Source organism: Podarcis cretensis (assembly GCF_951804945.1).
Source record: "Podarcis cretensis genome assembly, chromosome: 3".
Classification (NCBI taxonomy): Eukaryota; Metazoa; Chordata; class Lepidosauria; order Squamata; family Lacertidae; genus Podarcis; species Podarcis cretensis.
Genome location: NC_137172.1, coordinates 83,472,089 through 83,486,586, shown reverse-complemented (window position 1 = coordinate 83,486,586; position 14,498 = coordinate 83,472,089). Strand labels below are relative to the sequence as shown.

At 46.9% G+C, this 14,498-nt stretch overlaps 1 protein-coding gene across 5 annotated transcripts in view; it reads right to left on the bottom strand.

The window, feature by feature from the left end:
- Positions 1-5,203, bottom strand: part of CEP162 (centrosomal protein 162) — a 37,966-nt gene extending 32,763 nt beyond the window's left edge. For 3 of the 5 annotated variants that reach the window (XM_079971099.1, XM_079971102.1, XM_079971103.1), the window contains exons 1-3: positions 5,075-5,203; positions 2,730-2,818; positions 1,362-1,452 (exon numbers count right to left, since the gene is read on the bottom strand). In XM_079971099.1, the coding sequence (XP_079827225.1) occupies positions 1,362-1,421 (60 nt within the window). In that variant the 5' untranslated portion in view covers positions 1,422-1,452; positions 2,730-2,818; positions 5,075-5,203. Of the gene's footprint in view, positions 1-1,361; positions 1,493-2,729; positions 2,819-4,503; positions 4,638-5,074 lie in introns of those variants that run through there. The other 2 variants (XM_079971101.1, XM_079971100.1) reach the window with 2 other exon arrangements.
- Positions 5,204-14,498: the final 9,295 nt, after the last annotated feature.

The window sequence follows — 14,498 nt, the reverse complement described above, 5'->3', positions numbered from 1 at the left end:
TTGGATCTAAATAACAATGGTTCTTATTGGAAAGCCAAATGTAGCATGATAGCAGCATTGAAAAACTAGCATACAGTGTAATTAAACCAGGTTGCCTCATTAATGGCATGCACCATGAAGCATTTTACAAAAGATGAGAGTTGCATCCAACTAAGTAATAGAGTAGACACACTGAAATTAATGGACGTGACTAACTTAACTTTGTTTATTTCAGTGGGTCTGTCTTGAGTTGGATACAACCCTGAGTGTCCACACAATGTGTGGGTTACAAGTGTGTGGTTACACTTACACAGACACAAAATGTGCTTGTAGACATGCCATATAGGACTATGCTTAATAGCAGCATGGGAGGCAGTACTAAAATACAGATAAACACATTCCTCAAGATTCCAGAGAATGTACAAAATGCAGTTGAGATATGCACAGTGTCCAAGGCCAGTTGTAGTCAACCAAGTCCTACTTAGAGCACACCCACTAAAAATTAATGAACTTAAGTTAGTCATGTTCATTAACTTCAACAGGTCTACTAGGTCTACTCTGAGTAGGACTAGCATGGACTACTGCCCTACGTATAAGAGGAGGAGTTCAACATCATGCTGTTATAAACATTCCAACTGTGGAAGCATTTCTGCTTGTCTGATGAAACAATCTCTCCTCTCCTCCTGCTGTGCACTGTTCTGGAGTTCTCTGCAGAGCTGATTTTGGGGCTGGGCAGGGAAGGTTGGGGGGAAGTTCCATTACACTAGCGGAAGTCCTTTATAAGGCTTTCACTAGCAGGACCAGTTAGTTGAATCAATTCCATTGTTGAATCCAGAGTGCAAAACACTGGACAGATTATGTGCACATTCTCAATGAGGCCTGGTGAATGTGCAGAATGGCTGGCTGCTATGTGCATTAACTGCTGAACTTACATCACCCTAACATATATATGGCAATGGTTATTATGTGCACACTGTAGTTGCTTCTCCTCTCATTAGAAAGGAAGCAACAGGATCCCTGCTATGGTATCCAATAAAGAATGATAACCAAGAGTCTCACTGATGGATCACCCACTGTCACAGATCTAACAGTGACTAGCTACAGAACCTTTCATTTACAGGAAATACTTAACAGTCAAACACACTAATAAAGAACATGATCTGTTTGTTTACACCAAGCTCTGTAAAAATTAGGAACAAGCTAAAGAGAGATGTATATTTTGCCATTTCTCACAAAAGAAAATGAAAGCTCTGTCTTCCAAAAGTTAATTCCATAAATCAGAATTCATCTCTTGTAAGCCAATCATAGATGTTAATAAGTTTAGCCAAACTGCAGGTATGTCTCTGAAAGAATACAGTAAAGAAAAAAAAGTATAACAATACCTCTTTCAAAAACTGTTCAAACTGTTCATCTAGGTCTTCTTTTGAAAACCGGTGAGCCATAATCAGCAACTGCGTTTAAACTCACAAATCCCTGAAATTACCAAGTAGATAATAAAAGAAACGGCATGAACAACAAAAACAGAATAAAGCACAAATTAAATTATTGCTGCCAAGTATTTGAATTTTTAATGTACTGTACAACCTTCCAATCTGCTCTTAGCATACTTGTTTGACAACCTTTAACAAACCATTCATGCTGGAGTAGACAGGCCCTTGGTCTGACCCCACAGAACTCTAATGCTCTTTAAAGTCATGCTCCGAAAGTCACGTACTTCTGCACTCTTATGTAAATACCAGAGTCTTAAAATGAAAACTCTTCTTACATAAGGTTCTATCCGTGGAAGAGAGTAAGCTTGCTGGAATTTTGTCATTTCTCACAAGAGAGACTGAAAGCCATGTCTTCCATGAGTTAATTCCAGATCCTCCAAGTGTCCCTATTTTCTAGGGACATCCCTGACTTAGAGAAGCCGTCCCAGATTTTGATTTGATCCTGGAATGTCCCGCTTTTTCTTAGGATGTCTCTATTTTCACTGGAGAAATGGTGGAGGGTATGGAATTATCTGACACCCCCCCCTCCCTGAGCCATCAGAAGGCAATCCTGTATAGGGAAGTTTTTTAAAAAAATGCTTAATGTTTTATTACGTTTTTATATATGTTGGAAGCTGCCCAGAGTGGCTGGGGCAACCCAGTAAGATGTGTGTGGTATAAATAATAAAATTATTGTTATCTCTCTGCGGTAGCTTATCTTAAAGTTTTAAGTGTCTATACTATACACTTATTGTATTTATAAATTTTAAATTTATTGTTGTACACTGTTTTAAATGTTTGTTTTCCTTCTGGGATTGTACCCCCAAGTGTGTTTTATAAGCTGGTCTCCAACCGTAATAAATTATCTATCTAGTAAAATTATCATTATGGAATGGGACGTCCCTATTTTCATAGGAGAAATGTTGGAGGGTATGTAATTCTATTAAAATGAATTCTTATCTTGTAAGTCAAAACCCGTCTTTTGTTACATTACTCTATAAAACACATTGAATGCTGATGGCTCCATATAAATAAACAACAAGCAAACAAAACAATTATTTCCTATAAGCCCACCCATTCCATTCAACTAACACAAGAGAAATGATCCTGAGATTGAAATAGTTAGATGTACCATGTTTTGCTAAGTTGTGCAACTTGGATATCTCCTTAGCTATGTTCTAGTCAAAGATCTCAAATATTTTTGTTCAGATAACTAAATAATAGAAACACTTCCCAAAATGTAAATAAAGCAATTGTCACTATGAATACAAGCAAACTTACCTCTCAAAGAAAATCCCTTCCTGAGCCAATATGGGTGAACAACAGGCCTTTAAACCTTCTTCAAGTAATTCATGAACCAGGAATATATACTATATATATAAAAAGTAAATGAGAAGTGTCTTGATTGGTCTCTAATAGGACATTTTAAAGCTCTCTAGATGTGTCAAGTGCCGACACAAAATATCAAAAACAAATCCCAATTTCGGAGGTTTATCACAAAGCATATTTTCCATATCTTGCTCATGGTTCTTCTGAAACCTACATGGCACTACAATATAAAACAACAGGGATGACTGCAGAAAATTCAATTAAATAAGGTATTGTTATGTAAGCACATGGAAAAAGTCTCAGAAAACACGGTAAGAAGATTACAAATAGATAGATAGATTCTTTATTGTCATTACACAAGTGCAACATTGCACAAGTGCAACGAAATTGGATGCCATCCCTTAAAAACAACAAAAGCAAAACAACAACAACAACCAAACAAACCACATTCCAGCCACACCCACACCCACACCCATCAAACTCCCAGGTCACACTATCGAGTTACAGCATTTAAAAAGGCCACAGCTCTTGGATAGAAACTATTTTTCAGTCTATTTGTCCTTGACTTGATGTTTCTATATCTCCTGCCAGAAGGCAGTAGTGCAAACAGACTGTATCCCGGGTGAGATGCATCCTGCAGGATGTTGTTTGCTTTCCTAAGACAACGGGAACCGTACAGTTCTTCCAAAGATGGGAGAGGATGACCAATAATCCTTTGGGCTGTGGTTATGACCTTCTGGAGCACCTTCCTCTTCCTAGCTGTACAACTGGAGAACCAGGCACAAATACAGTATGTGAGAATGCTCTCTATGGAGCCTCGGTAGAAGGACACCAGCAGTCTCTCACTCAGATTGTTCTTCTTTAAAAGTCTGAGGAAATAAATTCTCTGCTGGGCCTTCTTCACCAGAGCAGTGGTATTTGCGCTCCAAGTCATGCCCTGATCGATAGTCACTCCCAAAAACCTGAATTCCGCCACCCTCTCCACCCGTTCCCCTTTGATATACAAGGGCTGAATGTCCGCCTTTTTTTTCCTGTAATCCACCACCAATTCCTTGGTCTTAGCCGTATTAAGAGCCAGATTGTTCTCTCCACACCAAACACAAAGCCGCTCCACCTCGTCCCGATAGGCGGACTCATCCCCTCCTGAAATGAGCCCCACCACCGTGAATTACTTCTTCAAGTAATTCATGAACCAGGAATATATACTATATATATAAAAAGTAAATGAGAAGTGTCTTGATTGGTCTCTAATAGGACATTTTAAAGCTCTCTAGATGTGTCAAGTGCCGACACAAAATATCAAAAACAAATCCCAATTTCGGAGGTTTATCACAAAGCATATTTTCCATATCTTGCTCATGGTTCTTCTGAAACCTACATGGCACTACAATATAAAACAACAGGGATGACTGCAGAAAATTCAATTAAATAAGGTATTGTTATGTAAGCACATGGAAAAAGTCTCAGAAAACACGGTAAGAAGATTACAAATGCCACCTCTCATGACACATAATCTAATCTGCTTTTTTTAAATAAAAAAGGCACAAGAAATAATATTGTATTGCTTTACAACTAAGTACAGAAAGAAAAAAGAAAGAAAATATTTCGGCCTTTTGTAAAAACTAAAAATCCTATTCCTTCATCTGTAGTGCCTCAATTTATCTGCATTTATCATCAAAGAAATTTAACAAAGTGTCTAAGGAAAGCTTACATTATAATCCTATACCTGTTTTAACTCAGCCCTTTGAGTGCAATGGTGCCTACTCCCAGGAAAGCATGCATAGGACTGCCACCTTATGGATTTCCTGAGCTGCCAGCCTGAGCCCACCTGTCCTACTAAACGTAATTAGACGTACTGAAAATCAGAGAGATCAGTTTCAACTGCGTGGCCCAAGTCTGTATATGCAGACTTGCATATAGATACAGGTGGATATGAGCAGCTTGAGGTAGGAGCCATATGGATTTGCGTTGCTTGATGAGGAAGAGGGCAATTTTAAGTGCCCAGCATTCTGGCAAGCGAGGGAGGGCGCTTAGAAGTAGGAAATGCGGCGGGGGGAGGGGGGGCTTTACACCTGATTGACAGGGAGACAAAGGCTCCTCGCATCTGCCACACCTGTTGACAGCTCTAGCCTTTTTGCATCTGCTTATTCCCTTTTCAAGTTCCCAGGGACCAGCCCCCCCCCCCACTCCGGCAGGGCTGAGAGGCCTCGTCATAGGTGGCCCGTTTCTTTCTCACCCCCCCACCACCACCCCGAGAAGGCGACGGCTCTCTTCTATATCCCCTCGCGGGACTTCACCTGCCGAGGCGGAACTCTTCATGGGACGACGAGGGTCCGCGGAGCGACTCGGCCCCATCCGCGCCAGGCGTCAGCCGCCGTTTCCTAGGAAACGAGCGGAACTCGCCGGGCCACCGTAGGGTTACGGGCTACGTGGTGGTCACGTGAGGCAGCGCCGATTGGGGAGGGAAATCTACAAGGGGGAAGGGAAAGAGACCGGCCTCTCGCCGTCACGTGGTACAAACGGTTCCTCGCCTCTCGCAGCCCGCGCGCGAATTAAAAACAACTCCGAACCCGTTTTATCTCAGCGCGGGATCCCACTTGCTGGAGAGGAGAAAGGAGGGCAGAGCAAAGCGCTGCATTTTAAATGTTTAAAACCTAAATAAATAAATACCGTTTTGCACACCCATGTAGTAAGGCTTGATTTCTGCTGCCGCCTTCTGCTCGAGGCAGGGCGCGCTGGTGCTCAGACGCAGCCATCATGGTAACAAATCGGAATTTCTGCATTGATTTCTATGCGTAGCTCTTCTGTTCTGGGGAGAGGGGAAAAGGAAGTCGTCGCCTGAAGCCAGGAACCGGCCCTGTGTCTTAAACCGAGCAATAATCCAGGAAAGAAACACAGCGCTTCGGAGGGACGGGGGCTGGGGGCTGAATGGAAGCATCGCCAATGCAGCGCTTAGGGAAGCCAGAAGCTGCCTAACGGAGGGAAGGAGAAAAATGCACGGGGCAACTGGGTGTGGGGCGGCGGCTGGAGATGGACGTAGGTGAGCAAAAGGAAACTTTGAGAGTTTGGTTCGCTTTCAACTTCTTAAGACAGCTTGCTACTGGCCGTGTCGATAACATCAGCACCGTAAAAGCATTCTGCAGGCATCATTGACTCTCCTTGTGTCACATTTTCTTGAGAATTCTGTTTTTGCTTTTGCTATCATAGAAGCGTTTAGCATTGAAGATGATCGTGCCTAGCAAACATAGCCAGTGGCCAAGGATGTTGGGAGATGCAGCTCAGCAACATCTGGAGGGCGAAAGGCTCCCCCCACGACACATACCAGGAATGCATCCCCCTCAGGCTTCCAGAGGGGGTTCAGTGAAAATCACACCGCTGCAAAGGAAGTACTGGAAGGCTAAATAAAAATAGTTGTGGTGATTGTAACATAGACAATATGGTAGCAGCCTGTTTCTGAAATGCCAGATCCAGGATTAAATTTGGGAGCAATTTTCCTTTGAACTAAGTGGGGCTTCCTTTTAAGGAAGCGTGCATAGGCTTTGGTGTAAATCTTATGATAAAATCTTATGATTAAAAAGACTTTCCAGTTTAACATCAGAGTACGGAGTTAATGCTATCTAGTGTTGGCTCAGTCTTCATAAAGCTGAGAAACTAAGGACAATGCCATAACAAATCTGTCTTGTAATCAACATGCATGTTGTGCAACTCTCAAACTGCTTGCTTATAACTTGCCATTCATGCACCCACACTTTGCATTAGATTTCCATGTGGGGCAGGGTGTGGGGTGTTCAGTGGGGGGAAGATACGGGGGGGGGGGTCTTCAGTGTGAGGTGTGTGCATGGAAAGTTTCTGTGTGGAGCATTTCAGTGTGAGATGGCGTATGTGTACAGCATTTCAGTGTTGAAGTCCATGAGAGAGGTTGTGTGTACATCAATAGATAATAAACTGAATGTGTGTAGATTAGAGGGGGGGCTGTCATCATGATCCTGCCCCCTGTTTGCATGTTCACTCACCTCTACACTGCTCTGCATGAAGATAGATTTGCTTTCTAGCAAACACACTCTGAAACTGGAGGCAAACTGTTAATGGAAAGAAAGTAAAAGTCAGAGGAAGATACAGAGATGTTTTCCTCAAGCAGCATAGCAGCAAGTGGGGATAGCCAGAAACCACACTATCCTATGTACTCATACAGGGAAGTAAGTCCTCTTATGTTCAATAGGACTTGTTTGCCAGTAGTGTTCAGGATCACAGCCCAGGCCTCTTGTGTACAGCTGCACACACTTTACAACAAGTGGGGAACCTGTGGCCCTCCAGATATTATTGAACTCCAACTCCTATCCTCCCTAATCAATGGCTGCACTGACCGGAGCTGATGGGAGTTGGAGTCCAACAACAGCAGCATGGCCATACGTTCCCTCTTCTCTGCTTTACAATCTAAGACACTCTATGGTGAAGCCAAGATGCTAGAGTGGTTTACCAAAACTGAAGTAATCTTAAATAATTGTGTTACATTGGCAACAGCATGAAAAAAGTAGAGTTGGCAACATTTCAGAACCGTAAAACAATGTGTTGTTTTGGACTGGATTTTCAGTGTCACTGCTCAACATGGCCCCATCTGTCTCTGCTTTGTTCAGTAGAGACTGGGCTGGTGGTCCTCTGACAAATTTGTGGCTAGGTTACTTGAAGTCTAAGGCTACAATTGCCTAAGGCAGCAGGAGTGAAAAATCAAGACTTGGGCTTTGTTGTTCAGTTCACAGCAGGCTGCACTTCCAAGTATAGAAAACAGAGGTCTTTCTATTTGCTCATCCCAATAAAGAATTATTCCAAACCTTGCTATACATGGCATAGATTCAGGTATCTGTAGCTAATGTTGCAACAAAACCAGATAAATATGTGGAGAGGCTTTATTGAGAACTAATTTGACTCACCCTTTTCTTCTTATATGTGATAATTGCATGCGGCATTGAAGTCTCAGTTGTCTCCCGGTTTCCACCTCTCCTCTGTATTCTAATTTTATTTTTCTACTTTTTGCATTCATTATTCTTACTGCATTTTCTATGTGCTTATGTCAATTAACGACCATTCTGTATGAGAAATAACCATCATCATAATAAAGTTTTTTTTTAAGAAAAAAAGGGGGAAAGTACCCCAAAGTGAGATCACTCTTGGGTATTTTCTTCATAATTTGTTAAACAATATGTTTAACAATATAGAACACCGCAGCAGTAATGTAGTGTGTGTCCTTGTGTGTGTAAACACGCACATTGTATGTTTTATTTCCAAAACAGAAATATGCCCAAGTGGTGATGAAGCTTTAAAAAAGAGAAATTGGGGGAAGCTGCTGAGCTTGCCTGAGGCATCTGATTAGATAGTATTTCAGGACTGAACTTGAAAATATGTGAAATCAGATATTATGATAATAAATCTTAGGCCATTTTCAAAGCCATGTGTTGTTGTTTTTTTAAAAAAATAAAAGGTTAGAAGTTTCATACGAGATGAAAAACAAACAAACAGCAGTGAATGGAGAATTTTCCTTAAACTGTGCTCTCTGTTTGTGGCCACTGCTGCTACTTCCTTACATGACTATGCAATAAAAATAACACACAGCATCTGCAACCAAAAATAACAAAAGGGCTTACCACACACGTACAAGCCACATAGCACTCAGAATTACCATTAGCTTCCTGGGAGGCGTTCATTTTTAGAAAAATGAAAAATAACCTGTAAATTCAATAGATGTTATTCGCACATCATAACACTGGCTCTCATTCGCACATCATAACACTGGCTCTCATGGCACTCCCCGGGACATGTTTGTGTGAATTGATTCTCCCCTCCTCAATATATGAAGCAAGCAATAAAAGTAGTAGACTGCTTCACCCAGAATAAGTCCTATCAGGGCCAGTGTCTGCCTGGTGTAATGGCTGCTTCTGGTTATATTTCCAAACTTGTTATTTTGAAACTATAAGGAAAGCAGCCAGAGAATAGCCATAAGCACTCGCATATAATAGTACGTGACTGTGAGATGTCTGGAGTGGAGTGAGGTTCTTGAGTTCGGAAAAAAGATTTCAACATCATTTGCTCATCATTTCAGAATTACAAATGATGTGTGGCTTTGACCATTTCTGATTTCTGGAAAACTGTGACTGCATTAAAAAAAAAGTACGGGACAAAAAATAAATCTGATATTCAGATTGGAAGGCTATGAGCAAGACCACCTGTTTATATTTATTTTTGAGCAAAGCTTAGTTGTAGCTGCTAAACAATATTTATTATTATTAATAATGATTGCTTCCAAATATGCCTCAAAAAGGGTTTCAGTCTACGGGCAGTAAATTATACAATAGTCTCTCGTGTTGGAACCCAGACACCCTCATGTGCAAGTGGAAAATGCTTCCATAGGCATATGATGGGAACGGGTGAGATCAGAGGTGGAGTTAGGGGAGCATGACCAGTTCACCTTCACTGGGCACCAAGCTGAGAGGGCATTACAGGGGCCACCACAACAGTGACAAACAACAGAAGGCAAGGGGGTGCCCCTGAAATGTTAAAGCCCAAAGAATGTAACTGATGAGATTTCCTTCTGACAGTAGCTGCCCCATACCTCATGGGGCACCCCTACCTTGTGAAACTTAAGGAATGCAAAGGGAGCTGAAGCCCTACGGCATGTGCAGATCACTTCAGATCCCAGTCCGTAAAACCCAATCCATCTATTTCAAGACAGTTTCCAGCTGATTGCACTGCTCCTGCCAACCTAGCAGTTCGAAAGCACGTCAAAGTGCAAGTAGATAAATGGGTACCACTCCGGCAGGAAGGTAAACAGCTTTTTCGTGTGCTGCTCTGGTTCGCCAGAAGCGGCTTAGTCATGCTGGCCACATGACCTAGAAGCTGTATGTGGCTCCCTCAGCCAATAAAGCGAGATGAGCAACGCAACCCCAGAGTCGGCCACTACTGGACCTAATGGTCAGGGGTCCTGAAATATACTCAGAGTCGCAAAGTGATTTCATGCTCTTTATTCAGCTCATAGTGGTGAGGAGGAATGAATGTCCCCTCAAAGTATCTGCTTTATATACATTATTTACACAATGGGCTGCACATGATTGGCTAATCCCGGAATTCTACTGTAAGCCAATCAGGTTGTGGATTCACTTCAATCTGGAGCATGACTGGGTGGTTCCTGCCAACCAATCATACTGCTGCATTGTTCTAGGACCAATCAGACTGCTGCATTCTGAATCCTATTGTTCTAGGACCAATCAGACTGCTGCCTTTTGGATCCTATTGTTCTAGGACCAATCAGACTGCTGCAGTTTGGATCCTATTTGACTCAGTACATAACACCCCTCCCCTCTAAGTTCCAGTCCTGCCCGGGAGGTCGCATTCATAGTCCTCAAGGTACGCTGGCGGCCTACGTGTGCGTTGCGGCCTGGGGTGTTCCCTGGTCCGGGGTTCAGGTTCTGGCTCGTGTTCCAAGGATGCTGGCTGTGATGGGGCTGTTTGGTCTGGCGCAACCGGCTCGCTCAGTCGTGGTTCTGGTTCCGGTGTCCTTTCAGCCTCACGGGTCCTCTCTGTATTTACTGATTCTGCCTCTCCTGCTGGCCCCTGCTGCTCTATGGGCCTCACTGCCCCACTGTTCCCTTGGGACTCCTCTGACCTGTCCTCCTCCTCCTGGTTTTCTCCCGGGAATCGTCGGCGTATCTGGTCGCAGTGGCGGCGCCAGCATTGCCCCCCATCTGTTAGCACCTCGTACGACACGGGGCCAGTGACCCTGGTGACTGTGGCGGGTACCCATGCAGGGCCTGCCCCAAAATTCTTTGCGTACACTGGGTCCTGGGCCTCGAAGGTCCGGGGGTTCCTGCCTTCCCCCACCACTACCTCATCCTGAGCTCTATCGGGGTGAAGGCGGTCCAATCTGATTGCAAGGCGCCGACCCATTAGTAGTTCAGCGGGGCTCCTGCCAGTTGTTGAGCTGGGGGTGCTGTGCTGTGCTAGAAGGAATGTGGCAAGGCGGTACTCCCAATCCCCTTGCGTCATGCGGCGAAGGGTTTCCTTGGTGGTCCGCACCATGCGTTCTGCTTGGCCATTGGTGGCAGGGTGGAATGGCGCCGAACGGATGTGGCGGATGGCGTTCTGCGCTGTGAAGGTTTGGAATTCTCCTGACGTAAATGCAGTCCCGTTGTCTGAGACGAGAGTGTCAGGGAGCCCGTGGGTAGCAAACAGCCTGCGTAGTACCCGGATGGCTGCGGACGTAGAAGTGGACGGTACCAGTGCGACTTCCAGCCATTTGGTGTAGGAGTCCACCACTATGAAGAATGTTTTCCCCTGAAAGGGGCCAGCGAAGTCCACATGCAGTCGTGACCATGGTGCTCGGGCGGACTCCCAGGACTGGACTGGGGCCCTTGGGGGATCTGGGCGGGATTCTTGGCAGGCCTGGCAGTGTTTGACCCAGGCCTCTATCTCTCCGTCAATCCCCGGCCACCACACATAACTCCTGGCAAGGGCCTTCATTCTTACTACCCCAGGGTGTGTCTCGTGTAGGGCTGTGAGGACCCTTTTTCGGAGGGGCTGGGGAACAACGACCCTGCTTCCCCATAACAGGCACCCCTTGTGGGCCGACAGTTCATGTTTGCGGGTTGTGTAGCCGGCGAATTCTGGCCCGGGGCTGCTGCTGGGCCATCCCCTCCACACCCAGTCCAGGACCCGGGAGATGACCCTATCTTTCTTGGAATGGTGTGCAACGTCTTGTGCCTGAATGGGGCGGTCAGGAAGCAGCTCCAGGCTCATAACCTCTTGTGCAGGTGCTGGGTCAGGGCCTGTTTCCGGTAGTGGCAGCCTGCTGAGGGCGTCCGCATGGCCCATCGCCTTCCCAGGGCGGTGAATCAGTGCATACTGGTAGCTGGTAAGGAAAATTGACCACCTGAGGACGCGAGGAGACAGCACTTGGGGGGTCTGCTTTTCGGGGGCAAACAAGCCAAGCAACGGTTTGTGGTCAGTCACCACGGTGAAGGGCCGCCCGTACAAGAAATCATGGAATTTTTTTTACTCCCTTCACGATTGCCAGACCCTCCTTGTCGATTTGCGAGTAGTTCCGCTCGGTTGCGTTGAGTGTCTGGGAAAAGTATGCCACTGGTACCTCTCTTCCATCCGGGAGTTGGTGTCCCAGGACAGCGCCAATGCCATAGGGCGAGGCGTCGCATGCTAGCACCACCGGCAGCCTCTCGTCGAAGTGTGCCAAGACCGAGTTTGAGACAAGCAAGTCCTTGACTGCCTGGAATGCGGCCTCCTGGCGCTGGCCCCACACCCAAGGGGCCCGCTTGTCCAGGAGTCTGTGTAGGGGCTCCGCTACCGCCGCCTTGTGGGGAAGGAAGGAATGGTAAAAGTTCAATAGTCCCAAGAAGGCCTGAAGTTCAGTCTTGTTCTTGGGCGCTGGGGCATCACAAATGGCCCGTACCTTGTCCCCAGTCGGGTGGACCCCTTCTGCGTCCACCATAAATCCCAGAAAGTCCACCTGGGGCACTCCTAGTAGACATTTTTCCCGCTTCACCTTGAGACCTGCTGTCTGGAAACGGTGCAGAACGGTGCGGAGGCGGTCCTCAAACTCCTCTGGTGTGGGCCCGGCAATCAACACATCATCGAAGAAGGGGGTGACGCCAGGAATCCCTTTAAGGAGAGAGTCCATTAGATTCTGGAATATGCCTGGTGCCACGCTGACACCGAATTGCAGCCGCTTTACCCTGAATGCTCCTCTGTGCGTCACAATCGTCTGTGCCTCTGCTGTGGCCTCATCTACTGGCAGCTGTTGATACGCTTGGGCCAAGTCCAGCTTGCCAAAAATTTTCGACCCAGCCAGGGTGGCAAGGACATGGCTGACCACTGGCACTGGGTATGCATGGGCCGTGAGGGCCTTGTTTATAGTACATTTGTAGTCTGCGCAGATGCGGACTGAACCATTAGGCTTGACAGGTGTGACGATTGGGGTTTCCCAGGGGGCATTAGGCACCGGTTCCAGCACTCCTTGCTCCATGAGCCGGTCCAATTCCTCATCTATACGGGGTTTCAGGGCGAACGGGACCCGGCGGGCCTTGAGCCTGACCGGTCGTACTGCGGGGTCAAGCTGTAGAGCAATGGGGGGGCCCGTATACTGTCCCAATTTCCCATCGAAAACCCCCGGAAATTCCTTGCATATGGCGTCCACGTCCACTTGTAAGCTAGTGTGGTTCACCCCGGTGACAGCTAGCCCCAGTGGTCCAAACCATGACAATCCCAGTAGGCTAATGTAGGGGCCCTTGACCACAAGTAAGTCCAATTGCCGCGTCCGCCCTCGGTATTGCACCCTGAAGGTCCCCACCCCCATTGTGGGGACCTTACGTTTCTGGAAGTCCCGGAGGGTGAATGGGGCCGGCCTGAGTTTGGGACCCCCAGTAGGACACAGTTTCCTTAAGGTCCTTGCCGAGATTATGGATAGAGTTGAACCCGTGTCAAGCTCCATGCGGCATGGGGCCCCCTCTATCTGTACCTCTACATAAATTTTTTCTACATTGGGGTGGGGCAACTGGTATACCTGGAAGTCCGTGAGCTCCGTCGAGTTGCCTTGGTGCGTTGGGCCCCGGGACCTGGGGTTCTTGGATTGGTCATCTGATGCCTGGCATCGGGTGGGCCGAGCCCGACACACCCGGGCGATGTGTCCCACTTTTCTGCACTGCCTGCACTCTGCGTTGCGGAAACGGCAGGTCCTCCTCTCGTGACTTTCTCCACAGCTTGCGCAGTTCCCTCCTTCTCGTCGAGGCAGCTGTGGTATGTGGGCTGCTTGAGTGCGCTGCTGTACTCGGTGCACCTCCTCCCTGTCAGATCCTGAGTCGTCGGTGAGGTCTTCGTGGTGGACCCTCGGTTGGGATGGCTGGCTCGGCCGTGCCTCTTGCGTCGACCTCTCGGCAGCTTCCGTTGCCAGGGCCTCCTCCAGAGCGACCTGGAACGTTAGGTTCTTCTTAGCGTAGAGGCGTCGTTGCAGCTTCTCATCCCTCAGGCCACCGACGAGGCGGTCACGAAGCATGTTCTCCAGCTCTGAGAAGTTGCAGAACCGGGCGGCTTGGCGGAGAGAGGTCACAAACCCAGTTATGGTTTCCCCAGGGGCTTGCCGCTTTGCATAGAAGGCATTTCGACGAGCTACCACTGAGGGCTGTGGCGAAAAGTGCCCCTTCAGCTGTTCCATTATTGTTTTGTATGGAACAGTAGCAACGTCTTCAGGCGCAAGGAGAGCCCGGGCGATTTCAAATGTCTCCTCTCCGCAAACGCTGAAGAATATTGCCCTCTTCTTGGCGTCTTCTTCATCGGTGACCCCTTTGGCTTCTAGGAGGAAGGTGAAACGGGAGGCGTACGCTTCCCAGTCTCCGGATGCTGGGTTGAACGGCGAGAAGCTGCTGTCGGTTGCCATTCTGAGTTCCTTGTGTCCCGGAGCTGAAGCCTGGATACACGGTGCGAGGCAGCGGTGCGGCAGGTGGCGGTGCTGCGGTGCTGTGTGTGGCAGTCAGCTCAGCGGGATCCCATCCTCGTCGCCAGTGAAATATACTCAGAGTCGCAAAGTGATTTCATGCTCTTTATTCAGCTCATAGTGGTGAGGAGGAATGAATGTCCCCTCAAAGTATCTGCTTTATATACATTATTTACACAATGGGCTGCACATGATTGGCTAATCCCGGAATTCTACTGTAAGCCAATCAGGTT